The following is a 26,102-nucleotide window of genomic DNA, read 5'->3' on the forward strand; positions in this document are numbered from 1 at the left end:
CTAGTAACTTAGACACAAGTAGGGTTTTGAGTCATCTGAGTTTGAATCTTCAAGATTTCATTGTGCAAGGGTAGGCAATAGACATTGATCTTGGCACTGACACCCACATTCTGTGAATTAACTAACAAAAAGTCAGCACTCATACAGTAGCTAGCAGCGATCTTCGGAGCCTCACTGCTCTACGTTAGTAAAATAGTCAGCACAAACTCTGGAATTATAAGAAAGGTAGCTTCTCTGTCACCTTAACTTTGGCAGGACTTTAGCAGAAATGCCATCGACGTCTGGTAACATCTGCAGAATTCATGATGTTGCAGTGGGAGAACCCCAAAGGCAGTCTCCAGTGAATGTAACAGTTCAGTCCTGGCAAGATGAAAGCAAAAAGAAAAAGAAAATAGTGTCTGAGAAAATAGAAAGATGAAAATTGCGGATGACTCACTGATGGCATAGTTTAAGGTTTAAAGTTTATTTATTATTGTCACAAGTAGGCTTATTTCAAGACTACAAGTAGGCTTACATCAACACGGCAATTTGAAAATCCTCTAGTTGCCACACTCCGGCCCCTGTTCGGGTACACTGAGTGAGAATTTAGCATGGCCAATGCACCTAACCAGCACATCTTTAGATCAGCCCAATGATGAAAGATGAAAGCATCTCCCCCCACACAGAGAGATGTGACTCTATCTTAAATCAGTCTTACAAACAACAAGTGTGTGCAGGCTCTCCACTATGCAGCTGATCAAGTGACTGCACATATTCCTTCCAACAAACCTGAGGTGCTTTTTTCAGATGGACACATCCATTGCTGTGACATTGCTGTGCAGAATCAGAATTATGCCATTTTAAGTTAAACTCAGATCAAACTCAGTTATAACATTGAAATAAGCCGTATCATCCAACAGTCTATTGATGTTTCCCCTCCAGATGACCTAAAGCAATGGTCCAAAATTGTTTCCATATTTTTTATTCACCTCCCCTTTAATCACCTATTTAACTTATTCTTAAATGTTGATATGGGGTTGAATTTTGTATTTGCTTATCTTTATTAGTTGGGTCTAGTTATCAACCAATGGGAGGGCTGCGTATTCAGTGGTAACAGTCCAGCCACTCTGTTGGGGAACAGGATTTCTGGAGGGCCTCACATCCATTTAAAGGGCAACTCAATTCCTATAATGAATTATAGGAATAATTCAACCACAGTGAATTATAATTGGTGCCAAGTCTAGTCTTAAGCAATAGATTAAAGGCATAAATGACACATTGGTAAAGGTCCTTGGGAAGCAGGTGCGGGTGAACAGTAGGCCCTATTGCACTCTGAGGGCATGGGAATGGCTAACCCATGTCTCCAGCAAATCTGGAGAGAAGATGCTGAAATTCTCAATGCACCAGGACATAGCTTCAGTAATGCAAAAGATTCAACTCCCTGACCAAGACATCAAAGGAAAGAAGGCTATCCTGTTTTCTCTGTTACACTGCATTTGACTTTTCCATAGTAGTTTCCAGTTCCTTGCAACCAAGAAGCATTTCCCATTTCACATGTTTTTCTATGTACTATCATGGGATATTTCACCAACTATTCTTCCATTACATTCACTCATTTGCGTGTTCTTGCTGTCTTCACAACAGGGATATAAAGTCATTGTTCACCTGGTAACTACTTTAATTTTTTATTGAAAAGGAGATGAATGGCCATCAGTTCCCACTGCTTCCAATATAGTTACCAGATGGCCTCATTATGAGTACTTGACAGAGCTCCATGAACGAAGAATGCTTTCAGCAGGCAATGTTTACACATCTCCAGAGGGGGGTGCAACTTTGTTTCACTCACACGTGTATATCTTGTAATAACCTGATCTTTCTGTGAAGAATTTTTTCAATGCCTGCGTGTTTATTTACACAAGGTTAAGAGGTGTGAAATGCTTAATAGTTTTTTTGTCATTGCAACTATGAATGGCTATGATTTATTGACAGTTTTATGAAATGGTAGGAAGGGTAATGGATATCAATGGGAATGTTAAATGGTTTCACTTGGTTCTAGTGGAGAGCCTTGGTTCACAATTCCACAAAGTCCATAATGGAGCTGGCAAGGGCAAGACTGTTATATGCAGGCTGGCTACATGGACTCTTATCTTGTGCAGGAAAAAAATGCCGAAATGGGAATGGAGGTGAGAATCCATGAATTGAGACCTGCCTGTTCTTTTTAAAGACTTCTTGACTCTGCCCAACTCCATGAAAATCTGGGTCTAGTTTCTCTCTCCACAGATGTTGCCTGACTTGTTAATTGTTCCAGCATTTCCCCTTTACATGGCAAATACAGGCTTCCTTCAGTATGATGTTAAATAACATTTTTCATTATTTATATTGCAGAAAGACCAAGGCATTGGAAATTTATAATGGAATACATTGTTGCTGTTTAAGGTTAGGCCTTGAATTGATCCAATGGTGTCTGGAGGTGTTAGTGTTAATAATGCGTCAGTTTTTTTTTGGTGTGGGATATCTGATGGGTTGCTGATGTCTCAAAAAAACAGCCCGGATGTAAAATGCCAGTTGGCACTGTATTAAACCTAACATAGTATACAATTCACTGGGTCAGAAAGTGAGTTCTTACTCACATAGTAATAATAAAAATAATTTTGCTATTGAGAAAAAGATGTGTCTTCTATTAAGACATTTGGTTAATTGGATAGGCTTGTTTCTTTCTGAGGTGGTAAAAGCTACAAGGACAAAATTTTGTTTTTGGCCATATTTTACTAAATTGAGTTTGAAAAGAAAGATTTGGCAATTACGTGGCTCCTTTCATGGCCTCAGGATGTCCCAAGTGCATCCATCTTTGTCATTGTCATTTTTTTCCCAGTGAGGCTGCCTTCAGGCCACTTAAGTGGAATTCTGAACTTGTTTAGTTGAAGCTAGGAAAATAGTGATTGCAACATACAACTTAGGCTCCAACTATTGGCACCATTACATCTACTTGTTCAGAGGGCAATTGACCTTCGTAGTTCCATTGCTTTGGCCTCAAAAATGATTTGTATATTTCTCTGTCAGTTTTGATTTTGGATGGCAGAGCGATTCTTATTTCCTGAGATGATCTACAGCAAACCTCCTCTTGCTGGTCCATCAGAATATTATATTAATCTATACTAACTCAGTGTCAGCTGTAAGATAATAAGATAATTAGCCAATTTCTTTTCTCTTAAGCAGTTCCTTCAGGATTGCTTCCTCTCCAGTTCAGTGGGTTTCCAGATGGCTGACAAGACCAGTGCATGATCTGTGGCTTCTGCCACATATGGGGCAGGTGAGTGGTTGAAGGGTTAGGTGATTTGGATATTTGTGCGCTCTCTCTCTGATGCCTCATCTCTGCATGTTCCCAATGCACTTTCTCGATCTTTTCAGTGCCTTCCTGGATGAGGATCCAGAGACTGCCATGAGTCAGGACAAATGTTTGACCTCTTCACAGATGCTTTGAGGACATCCCCAAAGCATTTTTACTGGCCTCCAGGGAGCATCCTGTCATTACCGAAATTGGAGTAGCCCAATTGCTTCAGGAATCCTCTGTCAGGCATGTCCTGCCCAGCAGAGCTGGTGTTGAGTGATTAGTGCCTCAATGCTGGGCAAGTTGGCTTGGGAGAGGATGCTAATATTGCACTGCCTATCTCTCCAGTAGGTTTGGAGGACCTTGTGAAGACACCATTAGATTTACTTCTCCTGTGCTTTGAAATCTGTACTGGAGTGCTGCTTCAGGTTGCATTAGAGTGCTTACATTGCAGTTTGGAAATGGAAGGAATTTGGTGAAGAGGGTGATTATTTCCTTGTCTACCTTTCCTCAAAAAGCAGGTCTTAGTAAATAGGACTTGGTGAGTATTTCTACTGTCCTTAATATTCTCTAAATTAAAGAAAGTAATAGCAAAGGGAGTAATTTAAGGGAGAGTCATGGCAGGGTACCTCGACAACGTGGAATGCTCCTCCTGTCCGATGTGGGAAGTCAGGTATACTTCCAGTATTCATGGTGACCATAAATCCAGTGCAGCTATTTGAGATCCATTTTCGGAGCTGAATCTGAAGCTGGGGTTGCATCATGAGGCATCCATAAGGATGAGATCTTCAAGACTAGCACATACGGTGAGGTGGCCGCACTGCAGGTAAAGAGTGCACAGGCGGAAAGGGAATGGGTAATTGGCAGAGCACAAGCACTCAGCAGGTAGTGCAATAGTCTCCTGGGTCCACCTCCCTAACCTCTTGTTTTGGATACTGTTGGGAAGGTAGTTTCTCAGCAGTATGCAGCAATGCCGGGTCTGTGCCACCACGAGTGTTCAGCTGCACAGGATGGAGTAAAAAAAGTGGGAGAACAAGTGATGGGGAATTCTAAAGGAATGGAAAACTGCCATTGTAACACCCTTACTCAAAAATGGAGGGAGACAGAAAAAAAGATAACTACAGGCCAGTTAGCTTAACACCTGTAACTGGAAAAATGAGTCCTTTATGAAGAATAGCAGAACATTTAGAAATAGATAATATAGTCAAGCAAAGGCAGCATGGCTTCGTGAAAGGGAAATCATACCTGACAAATTTATTAGAATTCTTTGAGCTGGTATCAATCAGGATAGATAAAGGGGAGCTAGTAGATGTAATAAACCTGGATTTCCAAAAAGTTTTCAATAATATATTACACAAACGGCTACTAAACAAGAAAATAACCCATGGCATTGGGGTAGTATATTAGCATGGATAGAGGATTGACTAACTAATAGAAGCCAAAGAGTTGAGATAAGAGAGGCATTTTCAGGCTGATGATTAGTGGACTATCACAGGGATCAGTGCTGGGGCCACAGTTATTTACAATATGTATTAATGACTTGGATGATGAAAGTGTCTGTACTATTGTCAAGTTTGCAGATGACACAAACATAGGTGGGAATGCAAGCAGTGAGGAAAAGGCAAAGAGTTTACAGAGCAATATAAACAGGTTAGCTCAGTGGGCAAAAATTTGGTAGATGGAACATGATGTAGGAAAATGTGAAGTCATACACTTTGGTGAGATGAATAAAGGAACTGAATATTACTTAAATGGGAAAAGACCACAGAAAGCAGCAGCCAGAGGGATTTCGACATCATTGTTCATAAATCACAAAATGCTAGCATGCAGGTTCAGCTTGCTTGGGAAGGCAGAGCTATGGGGCTGGGTCTAAGGGAAGGGCCTGGGGCCTGAAGGGAAGGCAGCATGTAGGGAGCTGCGCATTCTATAATTGGGGATCTCTGGGGCAGCAATTGGCTGGGGGGCTGTGACAGTAGGGAAAACTAGAACCAGAGGGCAAAACCTCAGGCTAATGGGATGATCCTTTAAGACAGAGATGAGGAGGAATTTCTTCAGCCAGAGAGTGGTGAATCTGTGGAATACTCTGCAGCAGAAGAATGTGGAGGCCAGGTCATTGAGTGTCTTTAAGATAGAAATAGATAGCATCTTCATCAATAAAGGAATCAGGGGTTATGGGAAAAAGGCAGGAAAATGGGGATGAGAAAAAAAATTAGTCGTGATTGATTGGCAGAACAGACTCGATGGGTCGAGTGGCCTGCTCCTATGTCTCATGGTCTAACTAATAGTGTAAGACTGGCAGACCCATCTGAAATTTGTGGTTTAAATTGCTGAATTGTTCCAGAGCAGTTTTCCTGCTGGTTATATGATTCAAAAATAAATAAGAGCCTATTGTTGTGATAATGTACACCTGGGGAGGGAAGGGTGGGGTGAGGACATTTTACTGCTGCACTGCAGGGGGGTGGGGGCCCACTTCACTGCAGTCATGGGCCAAGTAGTCAGACTACCTGCTATGGCAGAGAGAGCTGCTGGTGGGACTGCATTTCCCAATCAACCATTTGGTATCGCGAGAAGGAGGTAGCTTTTGTGTGTGTGAGTGTGTGTGTGGTGAGGTAATGGTGTGATGTCAGGAAAGCCTGAGGACAGAAGAGTAGCTGGAGCGGAGGAGAAAGGTACCCGTGGTGCTGATGCGAGCGAGATGGCAGGGAGACTCTCAAAATGCAGATGCTAGAAGCAGCAAGGATCGCTGTCTTGTACCGCAGGAGGAACTGACCTTGACAAGTTCATGCATCGACTGTGAAGTGTGCAGTACTCATTTTTTTTTAAAAAAACATAATAACACGCTGATAGCAGTTTTATTTTTTATTCCCCCCCTCCCCCAATGTTTTATTTGCAGCTAATACATTCTGCAGCCCCGATGCAGAAATCCTAGCATCCCTCAGTCAGTGGGTGTGTGGTGCATTGGTTGCCTGCACCATGTTCAGCTAAAAGGGCAAGCGTTGCTCCCGCATTGGATATACTCTTTCTCTTTCCTTCTTCTCTGCCTCCTCGGAAGCTTTTGGCTGTGATCGCCCGGTTCCTGTTAAAAGGCGAGCGATGGCGGACCCAGCTGAATGCAGTATTAAAGTCATGTGTCGATTCAGGCCTCTGAGCCAAGCTGAGATCTTGAGAGGAGACCAGTTCATCCCGAAATTTAAAGGCGACGACACGGTCAATCTTTTAGGGGTAGGTTTTTATTTCTCTCTCTCGAAATTCCACTCCTCCTTCCTCCCCCCGTCTGTTTTTTTCTTAAAAAATAACATCCTGTGCAAAAGTTTTGATTTGTCGAAATTAAAGTTCTTTTTGTGGGATTTAGTGGATTATTGCCGCTTTGTTAAACGGGACAATCGCTTTCATTCAATTCTCCATGTCTGCTGTCAGTGCACAATCCGGGGCGTTGTGAGATGCCCAGTGTGATTATAATGCAGGCACTGAACAACAATTGTCTTTCAACTCAAAAAAAAATCTTCCAGCCAGCCAGATTTGCTAATTTGATTTATAGATGATCCGAATTCTGTTTTGTCTTTCTGGGGGTTGTGGTGGGACATCGAATGAAATAGGTTTCATTGTCAACACCTAACTCCGGGCAACGCCGCAACTAATTCATCTATATAAAATCAATCTAGTATTTTAAGCATCTATCTATTGCTTTATATATCTATCTAGTTCTATATATCTATCTCTCTCTCCCTCTCTATTTTTATATCTATTTCTCTATATATCTATCTAGAATCAATCTAGTGTTTTAAACATCTATCTATCTCTATCTCTTTATATATCTATCTCTCTATCTCTCTCTCTCTATATATATCCATCTAAAATCAATCTAGTATTCAAGTGGAAAATTATGGAGCGAATTCCATTTATCCTGACTGGAAATCTCCAGAAAAGATGGATATGGCAACGGAGGGGGGTGGGGGGGGGGTGGGTGCGGGGAGGTGATCCGAATACCTTTCAGTCGTCAAATTGTTTTTCATTTGCCTCTTTTTGATGGTATTATAGAGGAGGTGGGGGGGGGGCGGCAAAAGGTAAGAGGAGCAAATCATATCCCAGTGCAAAGGGGATTAAATTGGTGAGTTGTCGCGGATTCATTGGTGTGCCGATTAAATATTGAGGAAGTTCTATATTTTGCCAGGATAAAGTGTGAAGCAGCCAATGGGATCTTGCTGTGTGGACAGTCTGTGGTGCAGGCTGAAATTGATGAACATGATGTCATTGCCAGCACAGTGGATATGCGCAGTTGTGTGTGCTGTAGCATTCCACCCATTTAATGCATCAGTTCAACGGGCTCGCTGCTGAATTCCGTTCCATTTCCTATCCCGCCCCCTCCTCCCCCACCACCCACTTCCCCATCCTGTCTCCCTCCGCCTCTCCTGAAGCTGCTGGTCCTTGCTGGGCTCTGCTCTCCCGTGCCCTCCTCCGCCCATCTTTCCCAGCGTCTTCGAGCCGAGTCTATTCTCATCACGCATCACAGCCGGCAGCACTGCATAGTGATCAGCACTGGGGAATTCAGGCTGACTTCCTCCCATCCCCTCGCTTAGGTGCCTTGAAGCCAGTTTGGAATAATGTTGCGCTACCTGAGACCAGGCACTGACCAGTAAATTGCGCCTGCATCGCTAAATGTATCCTATCATTAATGCCCAAAGACTGAATAATGCACTGTGGGATATTAATATATTTGGCCTGTTTCTGTGTTGTAAGGTAAAGTCGTCGCCTTTGTCCCAGGTGACCATAGGCTGCTCTCCCAGATGAGAGGGAGAGCTGGCTGGTGGTGATTTGAATCCGAGGATCACCAGGCTAGGGGCAAGGTTGAGAAGATGGGGCTGTACTGGAGACTACTTAGCAGCCCATTCACTTAACTCGTCCATGGTGGTGTTTGTGTTCCACATCAGCTTCTCTTATCACGGTTCTGCATCTAATTCTATTAACATATCCACTGTGTGTGTGGAGTTTGCACATCCTCCCTGTGTCTGTGTGGGTTTCCTGCAGTGTTCCGTTTTCCTCCCACACTCTAAAGGTGTGCGGGTTAGGTTGATTGACCATAGTAAATTGCCCCTCAGTGTCAGATGGATTAGCAGGATAAATATGTGGGGTTATAAATATAGAACCTGGTTGGGATTGTTGTCCATGCAGCCTTAATGGACCAAATGGCCTTCTTCTGCTGTGTGGGGAGTCTATGAATTCTATATCCTTCTATTGCTTTCTCCCTCATTTGTTGATCTAACTTCCTCCAACCTACACTGTTCACCCCAACTATTCTATATGGTAATGAGTACCAAATTTTTTAAGTACTCTTTGAGTAAACACGCCATTCCTGAATTACTTCTTGATTCCTTCTTGGACTTGTTGGTAGCTATCTTATAATTATGTTTTGGTTTTGAACCCCACTTCCTGCCCCTACACAAGCGGAATGTCTCTGTCTATCTTATCAAAGTACTTCTTGATGCTAAAGGCTCACCATTTGTCAGCCTCTTCTGGCCCTTGGCCTTTCATGCTGGGTGTTCATCTCTTGAATATCTCTTTTTATGGGGTTGTCAGTGGAATTGTTCATGGAGCATCAGTATTGAATGATCACCTGTGATGCCATTCCTGGGTGAGGTGATTTTTGTTTTCTTTTAATTGATTAGAGCCTGCAAGGAAAGGCACAGTGATAAAAGTGAAAGAGAGAGGAGAAAGCAAAGAAAAAGTTGGTATAGTAGTATTCAAGAAAGTTCCTTAATGAATGTAAAACCCTTTGCAATTACATGTAACATTATACATGGATTCACAGCAAAGATCTATTGGAGAAACCACAGACTGCAAAATTGGTTGCCTGTGGGCAAATGACCAAATGCATTTACAATTCTAACAGGCTAATTATATTGCCATCCTTGTGCTAATGCAACTGATATGTTATTCATAGCACAAGTTGACTTTTTTGTCCATCCTATGGAGATGGCTTCACACCGCTTTGGTTTGCACTTCCTGGACGCATTGCTGCAATCAGTACAACATCACCTTTTTGAATCATTAAGCCTAAGGAGATGCCAGGGAAGCCTCAGGAAGAGACATGGCAGATGGTTGTGAGCTAATGGGACCAGTTTCATTTCTAGCACACAGAGCTCTGATTGCACATTTCCATCTCAGTTTGATAGGTGTGAAACTCAGTGTTGACCACTCTGAATCACACTGGTGGGAATTCACTGCTGCCTCTACTGTTATTATATATGTTGAATAATAAGTGACGCACAATGCAGACTTGCCAAGTTTTCACCGGTATTCTCATTCAGTCAACCAACTGGAGCTTTATTTTCTCATGGCACGTTTATTTTTGACCAGCCAAGTTCTGAAATTCATGTTCTACTGCCTTGGGAACTGATTTGCGGGGAAGCAAGCTAATCTTGTACATGTTATTCTTTGCACAATTTATGGGAAATAAAGAATTGTAACCTCCAACAAAGAAGGATGGAAACAAAGCATTGTGAAGTGGGGTTTCTGAATTTCCCAGCTGTGGCACAACCTGTATGACTGCTGTTAGTTCAGAACTTGGCTGAGTATGGCTGAAAAAAAGACATTTTGTCAAAGTATTTAATCTTGCACCCTTCAGGACAATCTCAAGAATATCAGTGTCAGGGGAAAGAACAAAGAGAGCGATGATTGGTTGACAAGTGGACTTAATTGATAGAGGAGAATACACCAGTTGATGGTCGCTGATAGTTAACTGCTGAGTATTGTTTGAATTTTAAACCAGGCAGTTTAAATTTGACTGGCCAAGGCATTGCCCTGTGGAATGAACCAAAAAAAAGGCTATCACTTCTGTTTAGCTGAAAAAGGCGCAATATGTGTACAAATTCTGACTGCAAAGAATTGGGCCCTGTGTACTATTGTAAGTATCTTCCACTTGCCAGCCAATTAACAGTCTCTTTTCAAAGTATAAAGTTGTTGTTTCCCCCAATATTGATATTCTTACCATTGTCCTGGTGAGTGCAAGGCAAAAAAGCTTCAACAAAATGTCTTTTTTCACCACTACTGTGAAAGCTGGAACTAATCATGAAGAGTAATTCATCGAGAGAGAAATCTCACTTCCAGACTAGGATTAGGAAGGCAAGTCTTCTGGAGAAAGAGTGGGGAAAGAGCTTGGAATGGTTTCTTTGGAACTTAGCACAATGTTTTGATGAGCTTAATATGCTCATCAGTAGGCTAGCAAAAATAACTTGTGATCAAAAAAATGAGGAAAGGTTTAAGAGTTGAATGTCCTGGAAAGAAACCAAGGTGAGAAATGAATGAAGCCGATGCTTACTTCATTATTTTCCTGGTCCTCTTTGGAAGGCAAGATTGTATCTCAATTAGTTGAAATGAGAAGCTGTGAAGGTAAGTAGGACTTTGAATGAATTTTTGGAGGAAGTACAAATTTACTGTTCATGTCTTATTGGAAGACCACACCCCACAAAAAAATGTTACATATATGTGAATCCAATGTCCCCAGTTTAGTAACTGAAAATAGAAAACTTTGGAAAAACTCAACCAGCCTGGCAGCATCTGTGGAGAGAGAAACAGGGTTAATATTTCGGATCCCTATTCAGAGCCCAGTTTATTAGCTTGTCCTGATTCATATTCGTAAACTTAAAGGTAATTTGCCTTATTGCTGGATACTTTTTCATCTGACAAGACTGTTATGCTGGTACCAGCAGCTTGTGACATCTGCAGATGAGAACAACAGAGTTAAACTGTGAAGTTCAAAGCCTCAGAATATATGGATATGTCACATGCATTCAAAAGGCAGGGCACCCATGTTACTGCCAGCTGACAATAATGTTAGCCTTTGGAATCAATTTTTCTAATAAAACTCATTCCTTACGCTGCTGAGAAAATTTCTGTAATATATTGATATACAGAGTATTAGTTGCGTTAGCCACTTGATCATGGCAGCTTTACAGTTTGTGGCTATTTCAGGAACTATTCTCCCATTATCCTCCTAATGATGAATAAGGAAAGAGGATGGATATGACAGTAAACAAATTTCTTAAAAGAGTGAAAGAAGTGTAGCATGGGGAAGGAAGAAGGTATTGAAGGGTGTTGTGAGTCTAGTGGAGGTAATTTATAAGGCAAACCTGAAGGCCAAAAGATGCATTTTTGATCTAATACCAAATACATTTTTGCAAAATAAATGTACAAAATCATTTGGAAATCTCTTACTCTCTTTTGGAAAACAGACTTGCAAACCTTTGAAAAATAAAGCAAAATTTAGGAATAAGCTGAGGTCTTTTTCCTATAAATTGTTTGCAAATATGCAAGGAAATCCAAGAGATTTTTTTTGCTGTACTATCTTAAATGAGAGAGAAAAGAGACACATTGCAGAAAATCATCCTTTAATTCTGCAGCCAAAAATCCATCTGTACTGTTGCAAAAAAAAGTTGAAATTGTCACCCTCCCCAATTGCCCCACTGACCCCTCCCCCCTTTCCCCAGTGTCTTCCCCCCACCCCACATCATTGCCATTCTGAAGCAATCGCCTGCCTTAAATATATCTGAAAATGATTAATCAGGTTGAAAACCATAAAGTATTGTGGCATCGCTCATCTGTATGAAAAGATTGAGTTTGAATGTAAAGAGTAGAACTTCACAGCATGCTTCCAGCAATATGGTGGCGTTGCTATGGAGAGCATTGAATTGTGGAGCCAGTGAAAGGATATGGGGCTGTACACTGCTTTCCTATTGCATGGTTGCTGACTTAACCCAGCCTGCAGCCTAAGGGATAAAAGTATTTGTTTGTGTTGCTGCTTTCAGAGTAGCATACCAATAAAATGGAGCTTTCCACTACCGTTTCATACCAATTCTGCTGAAACGGCTGTCACATCCTGGGATTGTGTCTTGGAGAATTGTTTCAGGGACTACGTTAGTCACAAGTACAAACATTCAACTAAATGATTCAAATGGATTTGCACATTTAAAAAAGATCTCTTTAATACCAGAAATGCATCTGGGAACACAAGGATATAATCCTAATGTTTTGTAAGTGTGCATGAGGGAAGTATTCTTAGTTAAATTGTGTTAATTACCAGTTAGTGAAGTGTAGCCAAAAAAATGTAGACTAATTCATGTCTTTTTAAGTAAGTATAGAGAAATGCAACCTTATTTTCAGTGAATTTAGTCATAGTTTAGCTGATGTGAAAATTTTTTGATGGATTGTGGAAGTGCTTTTGTTTTGTGGGAAGAGTAAAAGTCTCATTTGTTCTGTCCTTCAATCTTGGCTGATGGCAAAGAGGGTAATTTTTAAAAATACTCTTTTTCTGTTCTGCATTTTGTGTTCTGATAAATGTCCTTCTCCGGATGAAATCTCTGCTGTTTTGCTCAGATTTAAATTTAAGATTTGACTTTACGGGGCATATTGTTTAGTATTAATGTAAAGGTTAAATGGCCAAGGTAATTTCAGATCATATTGCTCTGTGTTGCAGGTCTTTATTTCAATTTATGCTGGATTTAAAATATTTTTAGAACCTGGTAGATTTGTTAATTCAGTTTCCATTTACATCTGGGGAATTTTGAATAAAGCAGGATAACCCCCTGCTTTCTTCCTGGATGGCACAGTGATTAGCACTGCTGCCTCATAGTGTCAGGGACCCGGCTTCAATTCTGGCCTTGGGGACTGCATGGAATTTGCACATATGTCTGCGTGGGTTTCCTCTGGGCGCTCTGGTTTCCTTCCACAGTCCAGAGGTGTGCAAGTTGGGTGGATTGGCCAAGCTAAATTGTCTCTTAGTGTCCCAAGATGTGCAGGTTAGATGGGTTAGCCATGGGAAATGTGTGGAGTTTGGGGGATAAGGTGGGGAAGAGGGCCTGGCTAAGATACTCTTGTCGGAGAGTTATTGATGGACTGAATGGTCTCTGTCTGCACTGTAAGGATTCTAGGATCCTATGATTCAATGGTTCATCGAAATAATGCCTTGGGATATTTTACACCCACCTGAGAGGATCTCTTTTGCAAAACAACACCTAAAGTAGTGCAACACTTCCTCAGTACTTGATTCCTGTGGTCAAGCCCTGGAGTGGGACTTGAACTTGCAATCTCATGACTCAGAAACAAGAGTGTTACCAACTGATGTACAGACATCAGAGGTGATTCAAAATTAGGTTTAGTCTCTTGCTTTCCTCGATTCTCTATCCTCTTTCTCCTCTTGCCTCATCAGTCTCTCCTCACTTTTTTTCATCCTTAACAATAAGCCTTTCCTCCCACTTACTGCATAACAAATGAAATGTGATGGTAACGCACTTACGGCTGTAACTTACTTCATTGACGTAAATACAGAGTGAAGGAATGTGCAATGAAAAACTAGTCACATTTAAATATTTGAACAGTAGTCCTGCTCTGTTTATATCTTTTCAACTGTACGTTAAGCAAATTATTGGTGGGGTTGTTAAACACTGAATCTTTCAGCATTGAATCCAGAAGTCCTGCTAAACATTTCAGAATTGAGTTTAGAAACATTCCCATGAATAAGCAGATGGGACTTTGTTTTGCATTTCAAGAATGAGCTGTATTTCCAGGTTAGGCATCGGTAGGGCATTGTGAAATCTTAGAAGCTAATCTTCGATTACAGTCAGAGACGCAGGGCGGGATTTTATGGCTTTGCTTGTCCTGAAACTGTAAAATCACACCCAAGGTTAATGGACCTTCCCATTGTCTGCTCTTCGCCCTGATTGCTTTGGCGGGGACAGGGCGTGGGGGGGGAGGGGTGGATTCCGGATGCAATCACCTTTAAGGAAAGGATAAATTAGACATGCATATCTGCCAAAGTTAGCCTAAAGTTGACCTCTCGTAATGGCATGCAATTTTTAAATGCAGTGACATATTGCGTTCCTCTGCATGTTTTAAAATGCATCTGGTGTGTGCATTTCACTTTTGATTATCCATCCATCCAACAGTGTAATTCTACCATGGGTGAGATCGTTGTTATGAGAACGCTGTCAGAGAGTCATGCAGTGCAGAAAAGCCCCTTCGGCCCATCGAGTCTGCACCAACAATAACTATCACTAAAGGCGCACTAATCCTATTTTCCTGCACCTGGCCAAATATCCTTGAATGTTATGATACTTCAAGTGCTCATCCAAATATTTTTTAAATGGTTGCAAGGTTTACGGCCTCCACTACCTTCCCACGCAGTGCATTTTGGATCCCTGAGCGAAAAGAATAGTCAGCTGACTTGGACTCGTACCAGTGTCTGGGCATAACAGTGCTTGGGATTTAACGTTCAGAATTGCAACAGACAACAACGTGTTTCATTTATTGTGCTTTTCAGATACTTCTATTTTCCTGCTAGAAATAGTCTTGTGTTCACAGCTCATGGTGCCTTCAGCCTTGTGATTAGCTGATTCAAAGTGTGAAATTGCTAGCTTGTGTTTTTTTTTGGTCTTGGACAGATTCCAAGAACAACAGTTTCTGATTTTTGCAATATTATTGCTCATTTGCTATTGTTATAATCCAAGACCAGGTCCCTAAGCTTTTGGTAAAGTCCAATTAGGGACCAATAACATTTGGTTTAAAGTGGTTTGAGATTTATGAGACTTGCCCAGTGATTCCATGGTTTTTGAACAACCAAAAAATAAACTTTAGTACACGAGGTCATAAAGATAAAACAATTTAGGAGTTCTAGGTTTTGCTCGAACTTTAAGAATGAACATGAGGTAAATTTTAATTAACAAGTGAGCTGAGGTTGAACACTCGCCATACACTTTAAATGGCAAACGCAACCAAGGTGGGTCCCATGGATTTCTCAGCAATCCACCCAGACATCAGTGAACACTGTGAGTCAACTAATCTCGTTGAAACTCTGTCTCCACCACGAGGGACTCCCAACTTTTTCACTTTTGAAGACCAAGCTTTTGAATTCCCTCAAAGCTGCTCCAACTTGGACTACCCCACTGATTGGTCTCTCCCCAGGGTTTCAGTCACATCTCCCAATATTCCATCCTCCTGGATTTATGGGTGTGCACTCTTACCCTTTACTTACTGGTGCAATTTCAGCTCTTTAATAGTTAGTTATGCTCACTGGACTGGCACTGCTCATGAATTTCACCAGCTCCAATTTCTCTAACTACACCAAACTGTCTGTATCTCCCTGGTCTTCTTCTGAACCTTAATCTTTTCCAGCCTGGAGCCAGTGACCTCCTGCCACTTTCTCAGCTCCCAAGACTTCTCCTGAGGCCTAACTGCACAGAGCTACCAAACAGCTCCTGGCGTTTCATCCTGAGCCCCAGTGACAGAGCTAGCTAACAGCAATACTTTTGCTGCATGGAGCCTGTGAAAAGCAGCACCATTTTGGTATATCCCTTTCCCTCGTTCTTTCTGTGCGTACGCACAGATAAGTTGACAATCTAGAACATTCTTAAGCTCTACCAGTGTTCATAATGATGTAACCTTCTAGAGCTTATTGGATGCTTTTAAAATAATTGTAACTGAATTCCCAAAACAACTCTCTGAGCTGCATTTCTTTTTGAAGCAATGTAGACATCTTGGGTGCCTGAATTGGGGTGGGTGTAATTTGACATGAGGTAAAAAAATGTGTTCCACGATGTCAGGACAAACTTGGAATTTTGTTCTTCTCACCTCCAAGGTGGGTTAAAGATTAGTTGATTAGCATCTTATGAATGTCCATCAAATGGCTACCTTGCCAGAATTAAGTTTGCCCTCCAAATTAAATGCCCTGCCAGTGAGAATTTGAAGACTGTAGAAGTCTTCTGGGCGGGTTTACTGATGATCAGTGCCATTAGCAAATGCCGCACCAAGGCTCTACAAGAGTAGCAGGTGAAGGCTGGAAGGGGGTCGCTAGGTTGGCAGGGTGAAGTGAAGGCTGGACAAAGGAGGCAGACTTATATAGGAAAGATGGCATGTCCAGGGAAGTGATGGGCAGGGGTTGGGGGTGTGGGGGGGGGGAGGGGGGGTGGCAGGAAGTGGTGGTGAGAGAGCGGGGAGTGTCTGTTACAGGAGTTGGGTGCGGGGGGGGGGAGTGGCGGTGAGGACAGCAGATGTCTTAGAGTGCGATATCATCAGTGGTGTTGATTGTGGGGTCCTGGGGGAGGACTCAGGGTTCTGGTGATGGGAGGGGGCAGTCACTGTCAGAGGGGGAAGCTGGATATGTCGGGGTGGCTCGTTCAGAGTGAGAGTCTAGGTGGGTGAAGGTCTCCTTGGGTGAGTCACAGTGGGAGGGTGGGGTGTCGGGGTGGGGGGAAACAGGTGGTTTGGGGAATGAGATGGGACAAGGTTAGGGTGATTGTGGGGATGGGAATGGGTGTGGCTCTGAGAGAAGGAAAGGCATGTGGAGATGGATCATGACAGGGTCCATGGTAAAAGAGAAGGGTCAAAGGTGTCAGTCAGGAGAGGATTGGTGATACTGGGTGGATCTATAGAGTTAGGGGAAGTTGGTGGGTGACAGGAGAAGAGTAGAAGTTGGTGGAGTGAGTTTACCAGTACGGTGGCGCTGCTGCCTCACAGCATCATGGACTCCAGGTTCGATTCCCGGCTCAGGTCACTGTCTGTGCGGAGTTTGCACATTCTCCCTGTGTCTGTGTGGGTTCCTCTGGGTGCTCCGGTTTCCTCCCACAGTCCAAAGGATGTGCTGGTTAGGTGCATTGGCCATGCTAAATTCTCCCTCAGTGTATCCAGAAAGGTGCCGGAGTGGCGACTAGGGGATTTTCGCAATGACTTCATTGCAGTGTTAATGTAAGCCTACTTGTGACAAATAAATAAACCTAAGTTTAAAAGGTCATGCACAGCACACACTGACCTTGAGCATGCATCTAGACAGGATTAAACAATTGTTGCAGTTCATCCATGCACTCTTTGAATGCTTGCCACTGTTTATCCATCATCATCCCTTTAAGTAACATTCCCAATCCATCATAGCCAACTTGTGCCTCATACTTTTATAGTCACCTTTATTCCAAGACTCTAGTCTTGGAATCAACTACATCAGCCTCTGCCTTGTTGAAGAATTCTATCATGTTACAGTCGCCCAACCCCAAAGAGTCTCGCACAATTAGATTGCCAATTATTACTTTCTCATTACACAATACCCAGTCAAGGATGGCCTGTCCTCTATTTGTTTCCTCAATGTAATGGTCCAGAAAACCATTCTACTTACACTCCAGGAATTTCTTCTCTACGGGGAGTGGGTGGGCGGGTGGGGCGGGGGGGGGGGGGGGGGGTGGGGGACATGGGGTGGGGGGGGGACTAATTTGTGACTGTATGCAGATTAAAGTCACCCATAATTACAGATGTTGCATGTATCACTGATTTCTTGTTCCCAGCCTTTTCCAACATCACCACAACAGTTTGGGTATCTGTATGCAACCTCCAATAACGTTTTCTGTCCCTAATTGTTTCTCAGCTCTCCCCATACAGGTTCCCCATCACCGGAGCTAATATCTTCCCTCACTGTTGTATTAATTTCCTCTTTAAACAGCAACACAACTCCACCATCTTTTCCCTTTTGTCTGTCCTTCCTAAGTAGTGAATACTTTTAGATGTCCCATCCCTGGTCTCCCTTTAGCCATGTCGCCGTAAATCAATAGCATCCCTGCAGTGTAGAAGAAAGCCGTTTGGTCCATTGAGTCTATATCGACCCTCCGAAAGAGCGCTGTACCTAGGTCCGCTCCCCTGACCTATCCCCATAATTGATCATGACAAATCCATCTGACCTGTACTTGTCTGGACACCAAGGGGCAATTTAGCATGGCCAATCCAACTAACCTGCATATCTTTGGAGTGTGGGAGGAAACCGGAGCATCCGAGGAAACCCACGTAGACATGAGAAGAATGTGCAAACTCCATACAATCATCCAAGGCCAGAATTGAACCTGGGTCCCTGGCACTGTGAGGCAGAAATGCTAACCACTGTGCCACCATGCTGCCCAATGCCAATCATGGTGCCTAAGCTCCATCCTCCCAGGTGAATGGTCATGGTGGAAAAGGGATCATGTGGTTATGATGCAAAGGGATTGCGTGGGAAAAAGGCACTGAAGTGGATGATCAGACATGATTTTATTGAATGCTGAGCAGCACGATGGACTCACTGGCTTATTTCTGCTCTTATGTTCCTATATTCTTGAGTTCCTTTGTCTTTCTGTGCTGCCAAGGCAATGATCTCTCTAGAGTTGGGGGTAGTAGAGAGCAGCAGGAAAATGTCCTTCTTGGTTCTCATCATCCTGGTCAAAGGGCAATGTTTCCATTCTCAGTGTGAAGAGGAAGAACACCCATTTTGGTTCTCCAAGATGTTCTTTATCTAGAAGGGGTGGAGTGGGGATGCCATATCTAGATGGAGAATAAGTGGAGGGCTTGACACTAGCCTGCCATGAGATGGAGGAAAACCTGTAGTTTAGTTTATTTATTAGTGCCTGACGTGGAAAGAGGGCCCTTGAGGGAGGCCCAAGGCCTAAGCAGGGCGACCAACCAAGCTTCCCGCTGCTGCCCCTGAACCCACCCGCTACCCTGAACTGGAGCCCTGATGGAAAGTGGCCTCAGTTGGGGAAAGGGCAGGCCTGGCCATTCTAGGCCTCAACAACCTGCCTGGTCAGAGGGTGAGAGGCCAGCTGGGAAATTTTATATGCACCCCTAGGCCCGTAAGGAGAAGGCTGTAAATTTCTGCTCTGACCGGAATGGTATTGATGAAGGGCATTCGGCCCTCCCCTCCTCTTTGTTCATAGCTCTGTAAATTACATTCTGCACTCTCTTGTTTCCTTCTCTATGAACGATATGCTTTGTCTGTATAGTGTGCAAGAAACAATGCTTTTCACTGTATGTTAATACATGTGACAATAATAAATCAAATTCATCTTTCATAGGTATTTGTGCAGTGCCCTTTTGCCAGTCTTTCAGGCAGTGCATTTCAAACCGTGACAAAATAACCTTACCTTCCATCTGATCCTTTTGTCAATGATCTCTTGTTGAACTCAGAAGAAACAGCAGCATTCTAAAAAAAAGCTGACTATTGTATATACTGTAAATCGCAGCATATAAATCAGTCCAGTGTATGAACCAACCCTCGCTTTTCAGCTATGACATGCTGTAGTTCATTTGGTAGTCAGCCTCAACACTTCACCCTACAAATCAATGTTTCACTTTCTGGTACCTCAGTGTCAGCAGCAACATGGGCTTTATTGTAAAGGTTTGTGGGAGTTGAAGACATGCCCACTCTTACGTTGGGACTGAATGACATCTCATAGCGGCCATACCCATCTTTCAACTTTTGTATTCGGTGTCAATCAGCGTTTTTGAAGGGATTTTCCAATGCTTCAGAGGTCAACATCATGGGATGTGGATGTTGCTGACAAGGCCAGGATTTGTTGCCTTAATTGCCCTTGATCTGAATGGCTCGTCAAGCCATTTCAGACTGCACATCAGAGTCAAGCACATTCCTATGAGCCTGGAGTCACAAATAGGCCAGACAAAGGAAGGATATCAGATTCCCTTCCTGAAAGGACATTTAACAATTGATGATAGTTTCATGGTTACCATTACAGGGATAGCTTTCAATTCCGGATGTATTAATTAGTTGAATTTAAATTCCACTAGTTGCCATAATCTCTGGATTCCACTATCTTCCTTGACATCTATGGTATTTTTTAGTATGCGCCAGCAGTCAGAGACTGTATGACCCAGAGGGAATATTGTTCAAGAAACTTAATTAAATTTAGTTGCATTCAGGTCTCAACAATGACCTATCTGGGGACACTGGCTCCTAAAGTTTGAGGCGTTTAATTACATCATACGGAAGAACTGGCTGTAAATCATCCATGTGTCCTTTCAGAAATGAGACCTGAGGCAATCTGATTTCAAGAGTCCTCGATCTTGAACTGAAGAAACAGAAAATAAGTGTTGAGTGGGAAGGTACTGGTTTAGTAGTATTGTCACTGGACTAGTGATCCGGAGGGTATACTCTTGGGACCTGAGTTCAAATCCCATCACTGCAGATGATGAAATTTAAATTCAATAAAAACAATCTGCATTTAAAAGGTGATCATGAAAACATTGTTGATGGTCAAATAAACCCACCTGTTTCACCATTGCCCTTAAAGGGAAGGAAATCTGCCATCCTTGCTTGGTCTGGCTTACCTGTGACTCCAGGCCCACAGCAATGTGGTTGACTCTTACGTGCCCTCAGTTCAAGGGTAATTAGGGATGGTGGCCCAGCCAGTGACACCCACATCCCATGAATGAATTAAAAAAAAGTTACTGGTCTAAAACCTTCCCCACCCTATCCTCACCTCACTGGGGACTACGGGCTACCAATAAATCTTGAGGAGGTTGAGTGAGTGGTTGGAAGGTAGAGAAGACTTTTTTTTCTGTGACTCCATGTTTCTCCTATACTTAATGATGTTCTGTTCACAGTGACCCAGGACACCGTTAATGGGGGGAGGGCATAATTCTTACTGGGTGCAATTTTAACTTATTTAAGATATTTTCCCAGAAATTATTTTTACTTAAGGAACAATTTGCCTTTTTTCGTGTTGTAATACTAATAATATGATGAGTATTGATGTGATTTTATGTATTTCTTAATTTGCTATGATCTCCGTCATAACTGATACCTTAAAAAAATTCAAATTTTCAATTATGGCCGAATACATGACACAATATTTTACCTTTTAAGATGTTTACTGTGACAAACAAACTAGAACACTATTGACGAAGCATTATTTTTGAAGCGAAGTTATGCTTTAAATTATAGAACAGAACTTTTAACACAACAGAGAAAAACACTGTCAAATATACATTACATTGTCCCTTAAGAAGACATGATTCAATTCTTCCAGAATCAGTCTAAACTGATTCTTAGCTCTCAAAATTTTATTTCCAATCTTTTCCTTTCCCAGTTTGGAAACTTTTAGCTCCAGAATGTTGTTCCTATTGTGAATTTTCCAGAAACTTTTCCCTCTTAGCCAAAGCTAGGCAAATCTTTCAACCTTATTTTAACTCCCAATGAAACTGGTCTTTACAGTTCGAATATGAGATCCTACTTGTATCTGTGTATGATGGTACATAAAGTCTTGCTGCTTTTTCTACTCTCCCTCTTCATGATCCTGACAGGCTAACTGAGAATTTTCAGAGATATTTTAAAAATACATCCTCTCTCAAAGCCCATCTTCATGGCAATGTGAATCATATGGGTCTTGTATCTAGGTAGAAATATTGATTAGCTATCCTTGAGATTTCAACTCACTTTCATCTTGGAACTAAATGGGCAGTTTAAAACATGTCTGTTTGCAACTCAACATTCTCAACACGTTTCTTTGGAGACTCACAGCCTGTTTGCTATTAGCACACTGGCTGTGGCTGTTCTCTCCAAGTGTAAATACCTTGCACCTTTTTCCTAGTCAAATAATCTTGGGTTCCTTTAAACTCTTAATGAATCATCGAGGTTTGCTGGCAGGCAGACTTCAGAGCAGGCCACATGATTGTTCACGGGGGAATTTTCCCATCCGGCTCCCCACGGGAATCGTAGCAGACCATGCAAAGGTTGACCCTGGGCAGTTTTTCCGGTTTTGGGGTGAGCACGGCTGGAAAATCTCGGCCACAATTTCAAAAGATAACTATATTATAAACTTCATAATTGGAACACTTGTTCCTTAGTTGTTTACACTTTGCTTGTCACCAGTATTTCCTTTAAAATCTAGTTTTCAATTTGTCTGTTCTCTCTGCTTTCACGCCATGTGAACTTTCTCTTCTTGCACCCCCAATGCCCCCTCCTCCACCAAGGCAGACCTTCATAAAGCGATTGGTCTGTTTTGTGTCCCTGTGCACTCACTGGAGGGGAGGTGGTGTATTTCTGAGTGATAATGTGGTTTGGTCTTTGAATTTGTGAATGCGTAACCTTAACCTCTTGTTCCCGAAAGTCCAAAACTGGTTTGCTCATCTTCAACCTTTTTTTATAATTGCCATGACAACTGTAGCGTTGGCTGATTGAGTTCTGTGCGAGGCATTTAAACTGAACTCCAAAGCTGTCGTGACATTTGCAGAACAAATGGAACCAGTTGCTGGAGGCAGCTGAAGGGAAGATCAAACAGAAGGAAGAATTGTTTGCAGAAATCAGAACGGGCGGGCTCAAATTCTCACATTTAATGCAATAAGGTGTGGGAGAAATGAAACGTTCTTTTGAAAGTCTTAACCAAGGGTGGCTGCAAAATGCGGCGCATCCAAAGTAGTGTTTGACTTGAAAGAATGGGTGTTGTAACATAGAACATAGAACACTACAGCACAAACAGGCCCTTCGGCCCACGAGTTGCGCCGATCACATCAATAGCTACCAATCTATAGACCTATCTATAACCCCCAATCCCATTAAATCCCATATACTCATCCAGAAGTCTTTTAAAAGACCCCAGCGAGTTCGCCTCCACCACCACTGACGGCAGCCGATTCCATTCACTCACCACCCTCTGAGTGAAAAACTTACCCCTAACATCACTTCTGTACTTTCCTCCCCGCACCTTAAATCTGTGTCCTCTCGTAGCGACCATTTCAACCCGGGGAAATAGCCTCTGAGAATCCACCCTATCTATTCCTCTCAACATCTTATAAACTTCTATCAGGTCGCCTCTCAACCTTCGTCTCTCCAGGGAGAAGAGTCCCAGCTCCCTCAACCTAACTTCATAAGGCATGCCTCCCAGTCCAGGCAACATCCTTGTAAATCTCCACTGTACCCTTTCAATAGCTTCTACGTCTTTCCTATAGTGAGGCGACCAGAACTGCGCACAGTACTCCAAATGAGGCCTGACAAGGGTCTTATAAAGACCCTTGATGTAAAAGCCCATGTACTTCTGAAAATCGTTACATTTTAACATTGATTCAATGGACTTTTAACTATTGTAGTGAATACGTATTTTTTGGCTGAAGTTAATTACACAAACCCTTACTTCTTTGTTATGCTCAAAATTATAGCCCCCAACCAAAGTGTGCAATTGCAGAATTGTTTAAAGTTTATTAATAGGCTTACATTAACACTGCAATGAAGTTACTGTGAAAAGTTTGGGTATACTGAGGGAGAATTTAGCATAGTTGATGCACCTAACCGGCACATCTTTCGGATTGTGGGAGGAAACCGGAGCACCCGGTGGAAACCCACGCAGACAGGGGGAGAATGCAAACTGTATCCAGTGTCCGTTTATAGCCAAGCCAGTGTTTATCACCTGTTTTTAACAGTGTACACTCCACACAAACAGTGAATCAAGCCGGGAATTGAACCCAGGTCCCAGGCGCTGTGAGGTAGCAGTGCTAACCACTGTGCCACCATGCCATTGACCATTTGGGAAGAATATTTGCATCATATGCGAAATGCAACAGCCTAGTTTCATTTTATTTTCATGGTCAGCTTGCTGGAACACTTACAGAACACTAGTACGTAGCAGATGGGTACAGCTTTAACTTGGTGCTATACATACTTACTGTTTCCCATATATAAGGATAACTTTCATGTCACCATGACAAATTGCAAACTTGGATTCCAATGTCAAATTTGATGTTTGGAAACTTTTGTGTATAATTCAGATTGCTGTTTTTCTTTTATCCATACATATGAGCATCAACAAAATATTCAAATGAAGCAAGGCTGTGTCTCTAAGAAACAGCAATGTTTTCCAACCAGAGTTTCCCTAAAAGGCTCTTCACAATTTGCAGCTCATTTGAAAGATTCTGAATTTTTCAAAAAATAATACCTTGTAATTTCCTACTTCACCAGTATTGGATTTGAGGGTTACCCAAAGGTGGCCTGGGGAATCTTCCTCAGTAGTTCCCAGGAAAGCATTTGCACCACTATTGTCCAGAAGCACTAACTTTGGACAACTGTGCTGAGCTTGGAACCATCTGATAAAGCGATTTAAATGGTTAACTTCAGATGGTTCTGCCAATGTTGTTCTAATAGCTATTCAAAAAAAGTTACAACCACGTTTAATGTTACAGGTATTTTGAACATGTAGATTACCACCACCCCCTGCCCTCCACCCTGGGATTCACCCCACAAGGGACACCCTCATCACCTTCTTTAAGCATTCTCAACCCCACCCCCCTCCACTTGTACTGAATTCCTCCCCTGAACTAACCCAGCTGGACACCCCCATCCTCCTGACCTGACTGGACTGCCCCTCCTGGGGCCAGACAGAGGGACTGATGACCCCCCCCGAATGCCTGCTGCCTGGGTCTGTTAATGGCAGGTTTGATCAGGCTCGTGAGGAGATCCTCCTCCTTTCTGTGTCCATTTATATCCTTTTTCAAATAAGGAGACGAAAACTGTATTTAGTGTCCATTTATAGCTAAGCCAGTGTTTATCACCTGTCTTTGACAATGTAATTGGCTTCACAGTGTAATTGCTGATACATTGACAGCTTCCTCTCATTCTTTTAAATTAAAGCTTTTGAAAAATTCAAATGCTTTTTTTTAACCCAAACATTTTCGCAGCATTTTTCCTTTTCCATATGTATAAATAATTACAAAGCAAAAAAAAGTTTCCATTTTGTTATTATAAGATGCCCCTTTTCCAGTATATTTTATAAATTTCTGGAGCAGACATTTCTTTTTGTAGAGATTCTTTTTGTGATAATTGGTGACTTGTGTCAACCCTTTGTATCTTGGAGATCTCCCTTGTCTGATTTGTCTTCAGCTCTGCCGAAGAGTCATCTGGACTCAAAATGTTGGCTGTATTCTCTCTCCAGAGATGCTGTCAGACCTGTTGAACATAGAACATAGAACATAGAACATTACAGCGCAGAACAGGCCCTTCGGCCCACGATGTTGCGCCGACCAGTTTTTAAAAAAAAAACACTGACCCACTAATCTAAACCAATCCCTTTTCGTCCATAAACCTATCCACAGATCTTTTAAACGCCCCCAAACTAGGCGCATTTACAACCGCAGCAGGCAAGGCATTCCAATCCCTCACCACCCTCTGGGTAAAGAACCTACCCCTGACATCCGTCCTATAACTACCCCCCCTTAATTTAAAGCCATGCCCCCTCGTGCTAGCTTTCTCCATCCGAGGAAAAAGGCTATCACTATCCACCCTATCTAAACCTCTAATCATCTTATATGTTTCAGTAAGATCCCCTCTTAGCCTCCTTCTTTCCAGCGAAAACAACCCCAAATCCCTCAGTCTCTCCTCATAGGACCTCCCCTCCATACCAGGCAACATCCAGGTAAACCTCCTCTGCACCCTCTCCAAAGCCTCCACGTCCTTCCTGTAATGTGGGGACCAGAACTGCACACAATACTCCAAGTGCGGTCGCACCAGAGTTGTGTACAGTTGCAACATGACGCTGCGACTCCTAAATTCAATCCCCCTACCAATAAACGCCAAGACACCGTATGCCTTCTTAACAACCTTATCTACTTGATTCCCAACTTTCAGGGATCTATGTACACATACACCTAGATCCCTCTGCTCCTCCACACTATTCAAAGTCCTCCCGTTAGCCCTATACTCAACACATCTGTTACTCCTACCGAAATGAATTACCTCACACTTCTCCGTATTAAACTCCATCCGCCACCTCGCGGCCCAGCTCTGCAACCTGTCTAAGTCACCCTGCAAACTATGACACCCTTCCTCACAATCTACCACACCTCCGACTTTGGTGTCATCAGCAAACTTACTAATCCACCCAACTATACCCTCATCCAGATCATTAATAAAAATTACAAACAGCAGTGGCCCCAAAACAGATCCCTGAGGCACACCACTCGTAACCGAACTCCATGACGAATATTCACCATCAACCACCACCCTCTGTCTCCTATC

At 42.6% G+C, this 26,102-nt stretch overlaps 1 protein-coding gene across 1 annotated transcript in view; it reads left to right on the top strand.

Moving 5' to 3' along the window:
- The first annotated feature begins 5,964 nt into the window (after positions 1-5,964).
- kif5c (kinesin family member 5C) overlaps positions 5,965-26,102 on the top strand; it is a 158,441-nt gene continuing 138,303 nt past the window's right edge. The window contains exon 1 of the mRNA XM_080199394.1: positions 5,965-6,529. Coding sequence (XP_080055520.1) covers positions 6,401-6,529 — 129 coding nt within the window. The 5' untranslated portion in view covers positions 5,965-6,400. The remainder of the gene's footprint in view (positions 6,530-26,102) is intronic.

This window comes from Carcharhinus amblyrhynchos, chromosome 11 (genome assembly GCF_965287045.1).
Source record: "Carcharhinus amblyrhynchos chromosome 11, sCarAmb.v2.hapA, whole genome shotgun sequence".
Classification (NCBI taxonomy): domain Eukaryota; kingdom Metazoa; phylum Chordata; class Chondrichthyes; order Carcharhiniformes; family Carcharhinidae; genus Carcharhinus; species Carcharhinus amblyrhynchos.